At 35.7% G+C, this 20,565-nt stretch overlaps 1 protein-coding gene and 1 long non-coding RNA gene across 2 annotated transcripts in view; both read left to right on the top strand.

Annotated features, from left to right (window-relative positions):
* The window catches only part of LOC141556277 (uncharacterized), a 133,948-nt gene that overhangs the window by 57,231 nt on the left and 56,152 nt on the right, over window positions 1-20,565 (top strand). The gene's annotated exons all lie outside the window — the stretch shown is intronic.
* LOC141556272 (disintegrin and metalloproteinase domain-containing protein 20-like) lies at window positions 14,461-16,920 on the top strand. Its single transcript, XM_074290143.1, has one exon. The coding sequence runs from the start codon at window positions 14,546-14,548 to the stop codon at window positions 16,829-16,831; it is 2,286 nt and encodes a 761-aa protein (XP_074146244.1). The 5' UTR covers window positions 14,461-14,545; the 3' UTR covers window positions 16,832-16,920.

The following is a 20,565-nucleotide window of genomic DNA, read 5'->3' as shown; positions in this document are numbered from 1 at the left end:
TAGAGGCCTATCTCTCTCCTTGGTTCCGAGAGCTCTTGCTGCTAGCCTTTTGTCTCTGCCAGCTTCAGCCTCCCATCCTCCCAATGTTTCCATCCAGCACAAAGGTGGAAATTGAAATGATTCTTGACTCCTCTGTCCAGAGAATGGGCTTGTGGGCTTCTGACTTGTGAATCTCCTGGAAATCCAAGAACAGGCTTTTCCTCCTGTGAGCTTGTCAGCTCCTCCTTATATATGCTCTCTTAAAGGTGTGAATCTTAAGGAATTACAGTAAGTACTAGGTAGATGTAAATTAGAGAATCATTATCTCATCAATTCCACTGAGTACCTTGTTTCAAGTTGTGGCTCATAACATCTCCTTGTAGGATCAGATCAATCATACTGAACCATGTTAAATTAGATAATTATTGTCTCTATCAATTTCAGTGACTTAGCACCTTGTAAGAATCCTAACAGGGTTCATGATTTAGACATAAATGGTGATGCTATGAGCAAATTAGGAGAAGAAAGGATAGTCTATCCCTCAGATCTGTGGAGATGAAAGGAAAACTAGAGAACATTTTCAAATGCAAAATGGATAATTTTGATTATATGAAAAAAGTTTTGTACAAAAATAATCAATGTAGCCAAGATTAAAAGGAAAGCAGAAAACTGGGGGAAATTTTTACATTCAAGGGTTCTGAATATATTTCTAAAATATCTAGAAAATTGACTCAAATTTATAAGGATACAAGCCATTCTCCAGTCAATAAATGATCAAGCAATGTCTCTTGAAATCATGAAATCATGAAAAGAATCATGATCCCAAAGAAATCATGAAAAGAGAAAAAGATCCACACATGCACAAATGTTTGCAGCAGCCTTTTTTGAAGTGGCAAGAAACTGAAGAATGGATGTCAATCAGTTGGAGAATGACTGAATAAGTTATAGTATATAAATGTTAAGAGAATATTATTGTTTTGTAAGAAACAATCAGCAGGATTAGTTCAGAAAGGTCTGGAGCTCAGTGTAGTGAGTAGAACCAAGAGACATTATAGCAGCAACAAGATTATGTGATGATCAACTATGATGGACATAGCTCTTTTCAACAATAAGGTGATTCAAACCAATTCCAATAGACTTGTGATGGAGAAAGTCATCTGCTTCCAGAAGGTGTGGACTGTGAATATGGATTACAGCATAGTGCTTTCAACTTTTATGTTGTTGTTTGCTTGCTTTTTTTCTTCTAATTTTTTTTCCTTTTTGATTTGATTTTTCTTGTGCAGCCTGATAAATGTAGAAATATGTTTTAGAAGAAAGAAAAATTTGGAAAACAAGATTTTGTAAGGGTGAATGTTGAAAACTATGTTTGCATGTATTTTGAAAATAAAAAGCTATTATAAAAAAATAAAAGACCAGAATTCATAGGCCATGATCACACCGGAATACGAATGTTCTCAGGGCAGACTGCTGGACACTATTACTCCTAGTAAATTCAGCTAGCAATATGTAAAACACAACTTTTTCCATAAATATAATATGTAATTTCATTTATTAGGAGGTATGCACTCTGAGACACCTTACTCTGGCAAAGAGTGCCACCACTTTTCTAAGAGAAATAGAAAGTAATTTGAGGGTAGGGTAGGAAATAGTAGGGCAAGCTGGACTTGCTGTTACATTGTTGCTTGGTTGTGGAAGAGGACCAATATGACATCACTATGTTAAAGTGGATTTGCAGTATGTCTGACTATGACTGATCAGCCCAGTATGAGCTCTAAGTTCTCTGCCACAAGTTGGACACAAATAGCCCTTAAGAACATTTAGGGTGGCCTCTCTAACTTTGTGGATCTCATGTCTCTTCTGAGCTAATTCAATTCTGCTTTGCTTATGGAGCACAGCACCTTCTCTGAGAGGGCACGCCATGCTTGGTTGTTCGTGCCAATGTCTCCTATGTCATACAATCAATTCTAACTTAAGAAAGTCCTTTTATCACGTTACCTGACCACCTTGTGAGCGCTTGCCTTGTATGAGTTCTCCATAAAATAGTCTTTTTTGGCAAAGGTACATTTGGCATTTGAACAATGTGGCCAATCTAATGGAATTGTGATTTCTGCAGTAGAGTTGGAATGTTTGACAATTTAGTTTGAAAAAGGACTTTGCTGTCTGGTGTCTTATCCTGCCAGGTGATCTCCAAAATCTTCCTAAGACAATTCAATAGGAAGCTATTCAGTTTCTTGGCATGATGCTGGTAAACTATCCAGGTTTCATAAGCATACAACAATGGCTCTGTAGACCTTCAGTTGTGTAATCAGTCTAATACCTCTCTTCTCCCCAACTTTCCTTTGGAGCCTCCCAAACACTTAGGCAATGCATGTGTCAATCATATTATCAATATGGACATCCCTGGAAAGAATATTGCTGACTAGGTAGGCCATGTAGTAAATGCAGAGGTAGAAGAGTTATAGCTGACTAAATATATACTAAGTTCATGTTGAATACATTTTCCATGCTATTACTGAGTAAAAATAAACAAATAAATAATGTTTTGCTAAACTACTGGGAAAATGGGTCAGGCCTAATCCAATAGTTCAAAGTTTGAGACTACAATAAGATCATCTCAAGAGACCATCTGTAAAAGCACCCCATCCAAGAAATGTACTATTTGAAAAGGGGATGAGAAAGTCAATAAGTCAACACATGGGATTTAATGAATGGAGAGGGACTTCCAGCCAAGATGGCGGCGTGGAGGCAGACAGCTGCTTGAGCTCCTCGTTTTCTCTCAGAACTTACTTCATGACAAGCCTCTGACTTAATGCTTGACCCAGAAAGAAATCCACAAATAATCACCAAGAGAAGACATCCTTGAAAGTCGCCAGAAAAGGTCTGTGTTTGCTCGGGGGAGGGTTGAACAGACTGGGCGCAGACTGAGGGCAGATAGCCAGAGCAAGACAGGCAGCTCACACAGTTCAGACCGGAGGGGGAGGGGTGTGATCTCTGCCTTTTCTGTGAAAGGGCTTTTGCCCCAGTGTGGATGCTCCGTCTTGGCAGCAAGCCAGGTGGAGAGGGTGTAAACACCGGAGGTGAAGATTAAAACCCCAGAAAGCCAGCGTCTCTCAGAGCCCAGCCACCCCCAACCCCCACCTGGACTGACTCGGGGCGTTCTCGGAGCCTCAGAGCTCAGACTCAGTACAGTCATTGCTGTTCTGTTAGTGGCTCTCTGCTGCCCTACCCCCAGTCTGTAGAGGAAGCCCATTGATACCATCCAGCCCCATCCCCCACAAAACAGACCAATTGTTTCTCTTGTCAGTTTGTTTTCTTTGATTCCTACTCTGACAAAATGAACAAAAAATTCAAAAGGGCTCTAACCATTGACAGCTTCTGTGTGGAGAGGGAGCAGACTTCAAATGCTGAGGAGACTAGGAACAGACTGTCCCCAGATGTATCCCCTGGGAGGGATATAAGCTGCTCCTCAATACAAAAGAACCTCATAAAGGAAATCAAAAAGGCTCTCACAAGAGAGCTGGAAGAGAAATGGGAAAAGGAAAGGGAAGCTTGGCAAGAGAGCCTGGAGAAGTCATCCCATGCATTCAAAGACAGAGTGGATAAAGAAATCAAATCATTGAGAAATAAGATTAGTGAGCTGGAAAAGGTAAACAACTCCAAGGAAAACAGGATTAGTGAGCTGGAAAAAGAAATCAGCTCTCTAAAAAATAAAATGGATAAAATGGAAAAAAATTCCATAGAAATAAAAACTCAATTGGACAATTACAAAGAGATATAAAAAAAGTGAGTGAAGAAAATACATCATTGAAAATTAGACTGGAACAAGTAGAAATGAATGACTCAAGGAGAATCCAAGAGGGAGTCAAGCAAAACCAGAGAAATGAAACAATTGAAAAGACTGTCAAGTACCTTACCAGAAAGACAACAGACCTGGAAAACAGATCCAGGAGAGACAATTTGAGAATAATCGGACTCCCTGAAAAATGGGAGGAAAAAAAGAGCTTGGACACCATTTTCGAGGAAATTATCAAAGAGAACTGCCCAGACATTCTGGAAACAGAGGGTAAAATAGACATTGAAAAAATTCATCGATCACCTACTGAAAAGGACCCTAAAATCAAAACGCCAAGAAATATAGTGGCCAAGTTCAAGAACCATCAGACAAAGGAAAAGATATTGGAAGCTGCTAGAAAAAAACAATTCAGATATGGAGGATCCACAATAAGGATAACCCAGGATCTAGCAGCGTCCACATTAAAAGAACGCAGGGCCTGGAACATGATATTCCGAAAGGCTAAGGAACTTGGTATGCAGCCAAGAATAACTTACCCAGCAAGAATGAGCATCGTTTTCCAGGGAAGAAGATGGACATTTAACGAAATAAATGAATTCCATCTATTTTTGATGAAAAAACCAGACCTACAAAAAAGGTTTGATCTTCAAATACAGAACTCAAGAGATTTCTAAAAAGGTAAAAAGAAATCTTGAGAACTATATTTCTGTCAAAAAATATGTAAAGAACATATGTACAATTTGTCTTAGAAACTAGAGGTGGAAAGGAGATTATATCATACAAAAGTGTAAAGTGGTGGTACTACACCTCATGAAGAGGCAAAGGTAACCTATTATATCTGAGAGAAAGAAAGGAGGGAGATGAACATAGCGTGTATCAATAGACATATTCGATTTATGGTGAAACTTCTTCCACTTCATTAAAAAGTGAAAGGGAAGGAGTAAGCTAAGGGGAAGGGAATACAGTAATTTCGAGGAAAAGGGGTAAAATAAGGGGAGGATCTTTAAGGTGGGGTAGGGATCCTAAAAAGGGAGGGCTGTGAAAAGCAAGTGGTGTTCACCAGTTTAATACTGGATAGAAGGGTAAAGGGAAGGAAAGGGGAAAAGCATAAGCAGGGGTTAATAGGATGGCAAGCAATATAGAATTAGTCCTTCTAACCATAAATGTGAATGGGGCAAACTGCCTCATAAGGAGGAAGCAGTTAGCAGACTGGATTAAAAGTCAGAATCCTACTATATGTTGTTTACAGGAAACACACCTGAAACAGGGTGAGACATTCAAACTAAAAGTAAAAGGGTGGAGCAGAATCTATTATGCTTCAGGCAAAACCAAAAAAGCAGGAGTAGCCATCCTCATCTCAGATCAAGCAAAAACAAAAATTGATCTAATTAAAAGAGATAAGGAAGGGCATTATATCCTGCTAAAGGGAAGCATCAATAGTGAAGCAGTATCAATATTAAACATGTATGCACCAAGTGGTGCAGCATCTAAATTCTTAAAAGAAAAATTAAGAGAGCTGCAAGAGGAAATAGATAGCAAAACTATAATAGCGGGAGATCTCAACCTTGCACTCTCAGAATTAGATAAATCAAACCACAAAATAAATAAGAAAGAAGTCAAAGAGGTAAATAGAATACTAGAAAAGTTTGATATGATAGATCTTTGGCGAAAGCTAAATGGAGACAGAAAGGAATATACTTTCTTCTCAGCAGTTCATGGAACCTATACAAAAATTGATCATATACTAGGGCATAAAAACCTCAAAATCAAATGCAGTAAGGCAGAAATAGTAAATGCATCCTTTTCAGACCATAATGCAATCAAAATAACATTTAATAAAAAGCCAGGGGAAAATAGACCAAAAAATAATTGGAAACTAAATAATCTTATACTAAAGAATGATTGGGTAAAACAGCAAATCATAGACATAATTAATAACTTCATCCAAGAAAATGACAATAATGAGACATCATACCAAAATGTGTGGGATTCAGCCAAAGCAGTAATAAGGGGAAGTTTTATATCTCTACAGGCCTACTTGCATAAAATAGAGAAAGAGAGGGCCAACGAATTGGGCTTACAACTAAAATTGCTAGAAAAGGAACAAATTAAAAACCCCCAGACAAACACAAAACTTAAAATTCAAAAAATAAAAGGTGAGATTAATAAAATTGAAAGTAAAAAAACTATTGAATTAATTAATAAAACTAAGAGTTGGTTTTATGAAAAAACCAACAAAATAGACAAACCCTTAGTAAACCTGATTAAAAAAAGGAAAGAGAAAAAGCAAATTGATAGTCTTGAAAATGAAAAGGGTGAACTCACCACTAATGAAGAGGAAATTAGAACAATAGTTAGGAGCTACTTTGCTCAACTTTATGCTGATAAATTCGATAACTTAAATGAAATGGAAGAATACCTTCAAAAATATAGCTTGCCCAGATTAACAGAGGAAGAAGTAAGTAGTCTAAATAGTCCCATCTCAGAAAAAGAAATAGACCAAGCTATTAACCAACTTCCTAAGAAAAAGTCCCCAGGACCAGATGGATTTACAGGTGAATTCTACCAAACATTTAAAGAACAACTAACTCCAATGCTATGTAAACTATTTGAAAAAATAGGGATTGAAGGAGTCCTACCAAATTCCTTCTATGACACAGACATGGTACTGATACCTAAACCAGGTAGATCGAAAACTGAGAAAGAAAACTATAGACCAATTTCCTTAATGAATATTGATGCTAAAATCTTAAATAAGATATTAGCAAATAGACTTCAGAAAATCATCCCCAGGATAATACACTATGACCAAGTGGGATTTATACCAGGAATGCAGGGCTGGTTTAATATTAGGAAAACTATTAGTATAATTGACCATATTAATAATCAAATTAATAAAAACCATATGATCATGTCAATAGATGCAGAAAAGGCATTTGATAAAATCCAACATCCATTCCTACTAAAAACGCTTGAGAGTATAGGAATAAATGGACTATTCCTTAAAATAATAAGGAGCATATATTTAAAACCTTCAGTAAACATCATATGTAATGGTGATAAACTAGAACCTTTCCCTGTAAGATCAGGAGTGAAACAAGGTTGCCCACTATCACCATTACTATTCAATATAGTACTAGAAACTCTAGCCTTGGCAATAAGAGCCGAGAAAGAGATTCAAGGAGTTAGAGTAGGAAATGAAGAAATCAAATTGTCACTTTTCGCAGGATGACATGATGGTATACTTAGAGAACCCCAAAGACTCTGCTAAAAAGCTATTAGAAATAATTCAGAATTTTAGCAAAGTCGCAGGATACAAAATAAATCCACATAAATCCTTAGGATTTTTATACATTACGAACACAATCCAACAGCAAGAGATACAAAGAGAAATTCCATTCAAAATAACAGTTGATAGTATAAAATATTTGGGAATATATCTACCAAAGGAGAGTCAGGAATTATATGAGCAAAATTACAAAACACTTGCCACAAAAATAAAGTCAGATTTAAATAATTGGAAAGACATTCAGTGTTCTTGGATAGGCCGAGCGAATATAATAAAGATGACAATACTCCCCAAACTAATCTATTTATTTAGTGCTATACCAATCAGACTCCCAAGAAACTATTTTAATGACCTAGAAAAAATAACAACAAAATTCATATGGAAGAATAAAAGGTCGAGAATTGCAAGGGAACTAATGAAAAAAAAGTCAGAGGAAGGTGGTCTAAGTGCACCTGATTTAAAGCTATATTATAAAGCAACAGTCACCAAAACCATTTGGTATTGGCTAAGAAATAGACTAGTTGATCAGTGGCATAGGTTAGGTTCACAGGGCAAGATAGTGAATAAAAATAGCAATCTAATCTTTGACAAACCCAAAGATACCAACATTAGGGACAAAAATTCATTATTCGGAAGAAACTGCTGGGAAAACTGGAAATTAGTATGGCAGAAACTAGGCATGGACCCACATTTAACACCACATACTAAGATTAGATCAAAATGGGTCCAAGATTTAGGCATAAAGAACGAAATCATAAATAAATTGGAGGAACATGGGATGGTTTACCTCTCAGACTTGTGGAGGAGGAAGGAGTTTGTGTCCAAGGGAGAACTAGAGACCATTATTGATCACAAAATAGAACATTTTGATTACACCAAATTAAAAAGTTTCTGCACAAACAAAACTAATGCAAACAAGATTAGAAGGGAAGTAACAAATTGGGAAAAAATTTTTACAGTTAAAGGTTCTGATAAAGGCCTCATCTCCAAAATATACAGAGAATTGACTTTAATTTATAAGAAATCAAGCCATTCTCCAATTGATAAATGGTCAAAGGATATGAACAGACAATTTTCAGATGATGAAATTAAAACTATTTCCACTCATATGAAAGAGTGTTCCAGAATCACTATTGATCAGAGAAATGCAAATTAAGACAACTCTGAGGTATCATTACACACCTGTCAGATTGGCTAAAATGACAGGAACAAATAACGATGAATGTTGGAGGGGCTGTGGGAAAACTGGGACACTGATGCATTGTTGGTGGAGTTGTGAAAGAATCCAACCATTCTGGAGAGCAATCTGGAATTATGCCCAACAAGTTATCAAAATGTGCATACCCTTTGACCCAGCCATACTACTACTGGGCTTATACCCCAAGGAACTACTAAAGAAGGGAAAGGGACCTGTATGTGCCAAAATGTTTGTGGCAGCCCTTTTCATAGTGGCTAGAAGCTGGAAGATGAATGGATGTCCATCAATTGGAGAATGGTTGGGCAAACTATGGTATATGAAAGTTATGGAATATTATTGTTCTATGAGAAATGACCAACAGGAGAAATACAGAGAGGCTTGGAGAGACTTACATCAACTGATGCTGAGTGAAACGAACAGAACCAGAAGATCACTATACACTTCAACAATGATACTGTACGAGGATGTATGCTGATGGAAGTGGATTTCTTCAACATAGAGAAGAGCTAATCCAATTCCAATTGATTAATGATGGACAGAACCAGCTACATCCAGAAAAGGAACACTAGGAAATGAATGTAAACTGTTATTTTTACCTTCGGAATCCAATTCTTCCTGTGCAACAAAAAATTCGGTTCTACACACATATATTGTATCTAGAATATACTGTAATATATTTAACATATATAAGACTGCTTGCCATCTGGGGGAGGGGGTTGGGGGAGGAAGGGAAAAAATCTGAATAGAAGTAAGTGCAAGGGATAATGTTGTAAAAAATTACCCATGCATATGTACTGTCAAAAAAAATGTTATAATTATAAAATAAAATAAAAAATTAAATAACTAAAAAAAAAAAATGAATGGAGAGCCTTTGTGCCACGTGACAATCATATCATGATTAGCAAATTCTGCTAGGAATATGTAAAATATAACTTTTTTTCATAGATTGAAATCTATGAAATTTTTGTGTCTGCAGACTGATATCTTCAAAAATATAACCATTATTATTGATAGTTTACTCACCTTTAAGTTCTCAAATCAATGTCAAGTCTAAGACACTGAGAAATAACCATAAATTTGCTAAAGGGCAAATGGATTTTTTTTATTATTATAGCTTTTTATTTATAAGATATATGCATGGGTAATTTTTCAGCATTGACAATTGCAAAACTTTTTGTTCCAATTTTCCCCCTCTTTCCCCTTCCCCCTCCCCCAGATGGCAGGTTGACCAATACATGTTAAATATGTTAAAGTATATGTTAAATACAATATATGTATATATGTCCATACATTTATTTTGCTGTACAAAAAGAATAGGACTTTGAAATAGTGTATAATTAGCCTGTGAAGGAAATAAAACTACAGGCAGACAAAAATAGAGGAATTGGGAATTCTATGTAGTGGTTTATACTAATTTCCCAGAGTTCTTTCACCGGGTGTAGCTGGTTCAATTCATTAATGCTCTATTGGAACTGATTTGATTCATCTCATTGTTGACAAGGGCCATGTCCATCAGAATGGATCATCATATAGTATTGTTGTTCAAGTATATAATGACCTCCTGGTCCTGCTCATTTCACTTAGCATCAGTTCATGTAAGTCACTCCAGGCCTTTCTGAAATCATCCTGTTGGTTATTTCTTACAGAACAATAATATTCCATAACATTCATATACCACAATTTATTCAGCCATTCTCCAATTGATGGGCATCCACTCAGTTTCCAGTTTCTGGCCACTACAAAGAGGGCTACCACAAACATTCTTGCACATACAGGTCCCTTTCCCTTCTTTAATATCTCTTTGGGATATAAGCCCAGTAGCAACACTGCTGGATCAAAGGGCATGCACACTTTGATAACTTTTTGAGCACAGTTCCAAATTGCTCTCTAGAATGGCTGGATGTATTCACAATTCCACCAACAATGTATCAATGTCCCAGTTTTCCCACATCCCCTACCAGCATTGTGCATTATCTTTCCCTATCATTCTAGCCAAACTGACAGGTGTATAGTGGTATCTCAGAGTTGTCTTAATTTGCATTTCTCTGATTAATAATGACTTAGAGCATCTTTTCATATGGCTAGAAGTAGTTTCAATTTCTTTGTCTGAGAATTGTCTGTTCATATCCTTTGACCAATCAATTGGATCAATTGGAGAATGGCTTAATTTCTTATAAATTAGAATCAATTCTCTATATATTTTGAAAATGAGGCCTTTTCAGAACCTTTGACTGTAAAAATGTTTTTTTATTTTTTTATTAATTTTATAATTATACATTTTTGACAGTATATATTCATGAGTAATTTTTTATAACATTATCCCTTATATTCCTTTTTCCAAATTTTCCCCTCCCTCCGTCTACTCCCTCCCCTAGATGACAGGCAATCTCATACATTTGACTGTAAAAATGTTTTCCCAGTTTGTTACTTCCTTTCTAATCTTGTCTGCATTAGTTTTGTTTGTACAAAAATTTTTCAATTTGATATAATGAAAAGTTTCTATTTCCAATTTTCCCAGCAGTTTTTGTCAAACAGTGAATTCTTATCCCAAAAGCTGGGGTCTTTGGGTTTGTCAAACACTAGATTGCTAAAGTTATTGACTATTTTGTCCTTTGAGCCTAACCTATCCCATTGATCAACTAATCTATTTCTTAGCCAATACCAAATGATTTTGGTAACCGCTGCTTTATAATATGATTTTAGATCTGGTACAGCTAGGCCACCTTCATTTGATTTTTTTTTTCATTAATTCCCTTGAAATTCTTAATCTTTTGTTTTTCCATATGAACTTTGTTGTTATTTTTTCTAGGCCATTAAAATAGTTTTGGGGAGTCTGATTTGTATAGAGCTAAATAAATAGATTAGTTTAGGTAGCATTGTCATCTTTATTATATTTGCTCGCCCTATCCAAGGGCACTTAATATTTTTCCAATTGGTTAGATCTGACTTTGGTGGAAAGTGTTTTGTAGTTTTGCTCATATAGTTCCTGATTTTCCCTTGGCAGATGGATTCCCAAATATTTTATACTATTGGTAGTTACTTTAAATAGAATTTCTCTTTGTAACTCTAACTGTTGGATTTTATTAGTGATATTTTAAAATGCTGATGACTTATGTGGGTTTATTTTATATCCTGCAACTTTGCTAAAAGTATGGATTTAGAAATAATCTTTTTATTAGCTTTTTAGTAGAATCTCTGGGGTTTTCTAAGTATACCATCATATCATCAGCAAAGAGTGATAATTTGGTTTCCTCATTACCTACTCTAATTCCTTCATTCTCTTTCTCCACTCTTATTGCCAAAGCTAGCATTTCTAATACAATATTGAATAGGAATGGTAATAGTGGTCAACCTTGTTTCACTCCTGATCTTATTGGGAATGGTTCGAGTTTATCCCCATTACATATGATCCTTACTGATGGTTTTAAATAGATGCTACTGATTATTTTAAGGAAAAGTCCATTTATTCCTATACTCTCAAATGTTTTAAAATGAATGGATGTTGGATTTTATCAAATACTTTTTCTGCATCTATTGAGATGATCATATGGTTTTTGTTAATTTGGTTATTGATATGGTCAATTATATTAATAGTTTTTCTAATATTGAACCATTCCAGGTATAAATCCTACTTGGTCATGGTGTATTATCCTGGGGATGATTTTCTATAGTCTTTTTGCTAATATTTTGTTTAAGATTTTAGCATCAATATTCATTAGGGAGATTGGTCTGTAATTGTCCTTCTCTGTTTTCAACCTATCTGGTTTAGGTAATCATAAAAGGCATTTGGTAGGACTCCTTCATTCCCTATTTTTTCAAATAGTTTATATAGCATTGAGGTTAATTGTTCTTTAAATGTTTGGTAGAATTCACATGAAAATCCATCTGGTCCTGGGGATTTTTTCTTAGGGAGTTGATTAATAGCTTTTTCTGTTTCTTTTTCTGAAATGGCACTATTTAAGCCATTTACTTCCTCCTCTGTTAATCTGGAAAGCCTATCAAATGGATTTTTTAAAAAAGGTATTGAAAAAGAGGCTGCAAACTACAGACTGGTGAATTGGACTGTACTTCCTGAGAAAGTTTTAGAACAAGGGTTCTTAAACTTGTATGTGTCTGCTTACCCTTAACCTTAATTCTATTTATAACTCTAATTCTTTGGCAGTCTAGTGAAACCTATAGATCTCAGAAGAATATTTTTAAAAGCTTAAAATAGGAATGTAAAACAAAACTAATGCAAACAAGATTAGAAGGGAAGTAACAAATTGGGAAAACATTTTTACAGTTAAAGGTTCTGATAAAGGCTTCATCTCCAAAATATACAGCGAATTGACTCGAATTTATAAGAAATCAAGCCATTCTCCAATTGATAAATGGTCAAAGGATATGAACAGACAATTTTCAGATGATGAAATTGAAACTATTTCCACTCATATGAAAGAGTGTTCAGAATCACTATTGATCAGAGAAATGCAAATTAAGACAACTCTGAGATACCACTACACACCTGTCAGATTGGCTAAAATGACAGGAACAAATAATGATAAATGTTGGAAGGGATGTGGGAAAACTGGGACACTGATGCATTGTTGGTGGAGTTGTGAAAGAATCCAACCATTCTGGAGAGCAATCTGGAATTATGCCCAAAAAGTTATCAAACTGTGCATACCTTTTGATCCATCAGTGCTACTACTGGGCTTATATCCCAAGGAAATACTAAAGAAGGGAAAGGGACCTGTATATGCCAAAATGTTTGTGGCAGCCCTTTTTGTAGTGGCTAGAAACTGGAAAATGAATGGATGCCCATCAATTGGAGAATGGTTGGGTAAATTATGGTATGTGAATGTTATGGAATATTATTGTTCTGTAAGAAATGACCAACAGGAGGAATACAGAGAGGCTTGGAGAGACTTACATCAAGTGATGCTGAGTGAAACGAGCAGAACTAGGAGATCACTATACACTTCAACAATGATACTGCATGAGGATGTATTCTGATGGAAGTGGATATCTTCAACATAGAGAAGAGCTAATCCAATTCCAATTGATCAATAATGGACAGAATCAGCTATATCCAGAAAAGGAACTCTGGGAAATGAGTGTAAACTGTGAGCATTATTTTTTTTTCTTCCCAGATTATTTTTACTTTCCAAATCCAATTCTTACTTTGCAACAACAACAACAACAAAATTCGGTTCTGCACATATATATTGTACCTAGGATATACTATAACATATTTAATATGTATGGGAATGCCTGCCTTCTAGGGGAGGGGGTGGAGGGAAGGAGGGGGAAAATTCGGAACAGAAGTACAACAAGGGATAATGTTGTAAAGAATTACCTATACATATGTACCGTCAAAAAATGTTATAATTATAAAATTAATTTTAAAATAGGGATGTAAAAGAAACCAATTATATTGAAATCGTTATCAAAATGTTAAAAAAAAATCAAGCTCACTGACTCTTGGTTAAGAATTTCCATCCTGGAATATATAATTAAAAGAGATGATTGGCAAACTACAATATAGAAAAGAGGTGATTGCAAAGAGCCATGTGACTTCACAAAGAACAAGTATTGACAGACTAACTTCATTTCCACACTATCTCCTCCCCCTCCCCATTTTTACAGTATTAATTTAATGATCGAGGGAAATGCTATAGATGTGTTTTACCTAGATTTTTAGCAAAGCTATATTCTATTGTTAAAGAGAACATAGAGATAGTTTTGAATATTATATGATCAGATGGATTTGGAGTTAGCTGATAGGGTAGTCTCAAAAAGTCGTTAACATAATGGTTCATTGTAACTTTGTCAGGAAATCCTTCGGTGGAGTACCTAGGGACTTAAAGTCCCTGTGCTGTTTAACATTTTTATCACTGTCTTGGAAAAGGCACGGAGGATAGGTTCATCAAATTTGCAGATAGCATAAACTGAGTTCACGAGTCAGTAGCACAATGTGGCAAAATCCCCATTAACATCTGCTCCCTCCCTTTTTCTCTCTCCCCCTCTCTCCCTCTCTTTCTTTCCCTCCTTTCCCCCCCCCCTACTCTCTCCCTCCCCCACCCCACACACATACACTTACTTACTCTCTCACCCACTATGTCCATTATAACCAGCCCAGCCTTGTCCCGGGATTGTTGCGTAACTAGGGAGAAGGGATTATGAGGATTATGTGTTGACTGGCTTTGTAACTCCCAGTGTAGCCCAGAAGGCTCCTTTGAAACCATCTTTGGCTTTGTCTTCAAGACTCCTCAAGTCATTCCTTGCTTCTTGCTCCTGGCTTCTCATGGGGGTCTCTTTTGCAAGGGCCGGGCTTCTCATGGCACTCGAGTTAACGCTCTTGTACCTGGCTAGCTGCCTCCAGCACCGCCCAGGCTGGCGTTTTTCCTCTTACGAAGTGGTGATTCCCCATCAGCTAAGCAGCCGAAAAGCCCTCGGAGGTCTCAGCCGCACCTTTGCTGAAGTGCCGGGGAGGCTCTCCTACTCGCTGCGCTTCGGTGGCAAGAGATATGTGGTCCATATGCAAGTCAAGAAGTTCCTTTTGCCCAGACACCTCCCTGTCTTAGTCGACAACAAGCAAGGAGCTCCCCAAGAGGAATATCCTTATGTCCCGAATGACTGTTACTACCATGGGTATTTGGAAGGGATTCCCGCGTCCATGGCTGTCTTGAATACCTGCCAAGGGGGTCTCCGAGGGACTCTGCATTTGGATGACTTCACCTATGAAATCGAGCCTCTGCACAGTTCTTCCCAGTTTGAACATGTTTTATCCCAGCTCGTGCCAGAAGAAGGGGAGGCTGGGCAGAATCTTTTTCGATGCACTTTAACCAATGAGGAAATGAATGACCGGTTTTCCAACTCAGATATTGATATGCATCCTCGGGCAGGTCCCTATAGCCACTGGTGGCCACATGTCCGATATTTAAAAATTGCCATTTGCGTTAGTAACTCTAGAGTGGAAACTCATAATGGGAATATCACTATTCATGTTGACCAAATGGTGACTTTAACTCATATAGTTGATTCCATATATAAGCAATTTCGGGTTTTTACAATCCTGGTTTTTCTGTATCTTTGGCAATATTCTGATAAAGTACCACTTATAGGTTCGTCATCTGAAATAGCAGAACATTATGGATTATGGAAAAGTTTAGTGATCTCTAGCAACTTTCCACATGATACTTCAGCCCTAGTTACTGGAAACAAAGCAGGGGAATCTGGCTATGCTGCTTTTCCAAACTCAATATGCAGTGGCAACTGGGCAGTAATATTATTGTGGCTTCAGGATGATAGGGTATTTTATTATTCGGTAATCTTGGCACATTATATCGGTCACAACTTTGGCCTACCTCATGATCAGGTATACTGTCATTGTATTCGAAGGTCACATTGTCTTATGGAAGATCATCCACTTTTTTCTGATTCTCTTAGTAATTGCAGTTATGGACGGTTTTTTAATTTAGTTAATTACTGGGATCAATGTTTAAATAGACTTCCAAATGCCTATGATAATTATGCTTATGCATTTCATCTTTGTGGTAACAAGAAAATAGACTATACAGAACAGTGTGACTGTGGTTCAATTAAAGAATGTTTTGCTGATCCATGTTGTGACTTGAGATGTGAACGAACACCTGGTTCTGCATGTGGTTATGGACCATGCTGTGAAGATTGTCACTTTAGTCCTATGGGGCTAGCTTGCAGAAGAGCAGTGAGCACTTGTGATCTTCCAGAGTTTTGCAATGGAACCATACATCTCTGCCCTTTGGATACTTATGTTCAAGATGGAACACCATGCACTGCAAATGCCATTTGCTTTAAAGGGAATTGTACAGACCGACACATACAATGCAGACAATTGTTTGGTTTTGATGGAGTTGAAAATGCTAATGATGCATGCTATGAACAATTGAATATAAAAGGTGATAGATTTGGAAACTGTGGAGTTGAGCCTGAAAGGAAAAATAATTCTAATGAAATGGAAGTAAAAGAGGAAGGGACACAAATAAAATATGTCACTGTGCCATGTCGACAATCAGCTGTCTTGTGTGGAAGACTGCAATGTGAAGGTTTGAAGATAGTGCCAAGATTAAATGAACACATTACAGTTCACCAAATATCAATAAGGAAGAACAAAAAAGAAATTTTCTGTTTTGGGATAGATCATCACTTTGGAACAGGGTGGCTAGATTTTGGAATGGTGTGGGATGGGTCAAAGTGTAGCAAAACTACAATGTGTTTAAATCATATGTGTGTTCCTATAGCTCAGTTGCATTTTGATTGCACTCCTGCGAAATGTAATTACAGAGGTGTTTGCAATAACAATAGGAATTGTCATTGCCAATTTGGCTGGGCCCCACCATTTTGTACTTTATTGGGTTATGGTGGAAGCTTAGACAGTGGACCTACTGATAATGATGAAGTTGATTTTGTCCTTTTTGCAATTTTGATTTTTGTCCTTATCCGCATGATTCTTTTCATGGTATCATTCAGCACTGCAGTTATTATGTATATCCGAAATACTAAGAAAATTTACACTACAGAGTTTAAGCCAGAGTCTGTTCCTCCCTAAGATAGTCAACCTGAAATACCCCCAGAGAAAAATGAACATTCTGACAAGATGATGATTTGGTCCTGAAATTAAAAAATAAATTTTCTTGATGCGTGGTTGTATTCTGTGTACTGATAGTGTTCTCACAAGTGACTTGCTCATACCCTTTACTCCATTTAGGAAGACTGACAGAATTCTGCAGAGGCAGCCACTTTTTCAAATTTGGTGCTTAATTATTATCTAATTGTGAAGATGGAGATTGAATAAAATCAATCTATACTCTTAATTAAGATAAATGTCAAAGAATTGAGTCCTGATTTCTCTAGGCAAGAGCACTTAGTTTTAGATTCAGTGAGAAAAATGTTTAATCTGCATTTCATAGTGACATTACATAGGAATTATGTTCAGATTAGCTGAGGAAATTTGGAAACGTCCTATGGATTGTCTATAAAATATAAAGCCAGTTCATGCCCAAGAGACTTCCAATGTCTGGTCTTAGGGAGGAGAAAGAGCCAGAATAAATGCCTTGGATTCAGGAAGGAGAAGGATGGTACTGAATCCTGGACTCTGATCTTCCTCCTAGCCCCCAATAATTCCTTCTTAAAGTTTTAGATGAAATAATTCTCTTTTCTCCACTGTACTCAAACTCTGTCTTAATTACAAGATGTGACTTAGTTTTCTCAATCTGACTCTGTAGCAAATAGAGTACTGTTACCTCCATCCAAACTCTACTCAGTCTAAAGCCATAGTTACCGTTCAATGGTTACTCTTAGAACTTTGAGACTGTGGCTCAGGGGGTTCTTGGGAAAAAAAAAAAATTAATGGAACTTTAAGCAGTAATTAATTGCCCAAGTATATTATAAATATAATTTTCCTCTGTGGCAACATATACATGCATGTTTAAAGCAGCATAGGTTTGTTTCTGTAGAGATTCAAAACATAATTTGTATGATGGTTGTGATTTTGGTGTTTGTACAAATGTTACATCAAATCTGGACCATTTCTTTCTAAGCCAATGTGTTTTTGCATTTTCTCATCAAATTGCTCAATAAATTTCTGATCGTCATTATTTTTTTCCCCAAATTGTGACAAGGTCTCAACATTTGAAGACATACCAATTGACTAGCGTACATTTGCTTTCTATATCCTTCATTAGAGTAATCCCCCTCATGCCCCTCTGTGACCATGGAATTGGTTGTATCTCAGCAACTGTTAGCATTTAATTGGACTATTACACACATTTGTATTGTTACAGCACAAACATCCAAATGTCAGGCCATTTGAAAACTGATTGCTGGGCACATATATTACAAATCATCCTGAAGCCATCATGGATCATTAAAAACATTCTGCAGAAACAAACTCATATTGTGTCTCACAGTAATAATACAATTTTTCTAATTCAAACTTATCCTTTACTTATATTGCTATTCTTCTATCTGGCAGGTTTTTTAATTGAACTGATTGGCAATACTTGGTCAGTTGGCTTTCTGTGAGAATGTAGCCAATATGCCAGTAGTAAAACAGTAGAAAGTCACATTTGAAAAGATTCTTTCTTCACAAAGATTAGTTTATATATACATTGTTAAAAACAAAATATATAAAATTATATTTTTATATACATTTCTCATTTAATACAGTACATGGCATTAGCCAGTATAAAAGTTATTTACATACAATATTTACATATTGCTTACATGATAAGCAATTTATTTTCATTGATTGGTTAGGTAACAATAAAAAATGAATTTCCATTTCTCAGATAGCTTATAAATTCCCATCATTTTCTATCTCACATTTGTGTAAACAATTATTTTTACTTTATTCTTATTTTAAATCAAAGAAGGAAACAATGTAGAATCTGATTTAACACTCAGTTGAATCAAATGTTAACATTTATTCAAATTTTTAAAAATTCAAAATTGAAGTAAAATTTAAATATGATTATTATATTACATTAAACACCTTCCAAGTTGTGACTTATTTGATTAAAAATGTTTCAATTCAACAAAATTTGTAAACTAAAAAAAAGTACATGAATCTTTCTGATTTATTTTTGTTATAGAAAATACTATCTAAAATATTCAAAATTATTTCATAATTGATTTTCTAAACTTTATATTTTCATAATTATATGTAGAATAAAATATATTTTATGATTAAGATTATAATTATGTAACATCCATTTTAGTTTGAAGCAGTTGGGGCAAATTTTGTCAATATAATTGTTGTAAGTACCTAATGCATAAATCTAAAAGTATATCCAGAGTAATATATTAATTTATCCTGGAGGCTCACAACATTTTTATTACTGGTGGCGATTTATAAAACAAAAATTGGGAAACACTATGATTGGTTGGTTCAATAGAAAAGGGTTTTCACCTACTTAAGGTATCAGGACTTAGCATCTTGTCATTTAAGTAGATTAAATAATTTATTCAACCACTCTCCCCCACCCATACCCTTACAGAGAGATTTGAAAATGTGCATACATATTTGAATAGAAAATGATAGTGTTTGGGTGCCATAGTGAAATGAAGAGATTTCAGATATGCTGTAAACTTCAATAGGGAAAAAAGTCACATTTTTGTTTTCATAATCTCTAACTGAAGTTTGTCATGTCTTTCCATTTTTTGAAATATTACTCTGAAAAGATCTATAGTTAAAAGTCCTATTTTATCTTTATTTTTAAATTAAAGCCTTTTATTTTCAAAATATATACATGGATAATTTTCAACATTCACTCTTACAAAACCTTGTTTTCTAATTCCCCCCCCCCACTTCCTCCCCAGATGGCAAGTGAGCCAATATATGCCAATTATTAGGTATACATTTTTTCAATATATGTGCAATTCTTCTATACATTATTTGCACAAATATCATGCTGCACAAGAAAAATCAGATCCAAAAGGAAAACAAAATACAATCAAACAACAACAAAAAAAAACATGAAAATATTATTTTGTGGTCCACATTCAGTTCTCTTTGACCTCTCTCTGGGTACAGATGTTTTTTTTTTGTTTGTTTGTTTTGTTTTGTTTTTTCATCACAAGATCATTGGAATTGGTCTGAATCATCTCATTGTTGATGAAAGCCATATCCATCAGAACTGATCATCGTATAATCTTGCTGTTGCCATATACAATGATTTCCTGGTTCTGTTCATTTCGCTTAGCATCAGTTAATGTATGTCTCTCTAGGCCTCTCTGAAATTATTTTGTTGAACATAGAACAATAATATTCTATAACACTCACATTCCATAGCTTATGCAGCCATTCTCTGATGGGCATCTACTCAGTTTCCAGTTTCTTGCCACAAACATTTTTGCATATGTGGGTCCCTTTCCTTCCTTTACAATCTCTTTTAGGATATAAGCCCAGTAGTAACACTGCTGGTTCAAAGAGTATGCAGAGTTTTATGGCCCTTTGGGCATAGTTCCAAATTGCTCTCCAGAATCGTTGGATCAGTTCACAACTCCACCAAAACGTATTAGTGTCCCAGTTTTCCCACATCCCCTCCAACATTCATCATCTTTTCCTGTCATTTTAGCCAATGTGAGAGGTATGTAGTATCTCAGAGTTGTAAGAGCCCCATTTTAATTATTTTGGAGTACAGAAAAAAGCAATTTTATAAGATTTGTTCATACTCATTTTGGGACAGTAGGAAAGAAACTTTCTAATATATTTATCAGAATATTATTTTTTTCTTTTGTGTATACCTCATATCTTTCTACTAGATTATAAATCATGAAATT

Source organism: Sminthopsis crassicaudata, chromosome 2 (genome assembly GCF_048593235.1).
Source record: "Sminthopsis crassicaudata isolate SCR6 chromosome 2, ASM4859323v1, whole genome shotgun sequence".
Lineage (NCBI taxonomy): Eukaryota > Metazoa > Chordata > Mammalia > Dasyuromorphia > Dasyuridae > Sminthopsis > Sminthopsis crassicaudata.
The sequence above is the reverse complement of the archived record's forward strand: the minus strand, read 5'-3'. Positions and strand labels throughout refer to the sequence as shown.

What these genes read in the sequence shown, in the direction of transcription:
- LOC141556272 (XM_074290143.1), top strand. Translation starts at nt 14,546, where the DNA reads ATGGGGGTCTCTTTTGCAAGGGCCGGGCTTCTCATGGCACTCGAGTTA.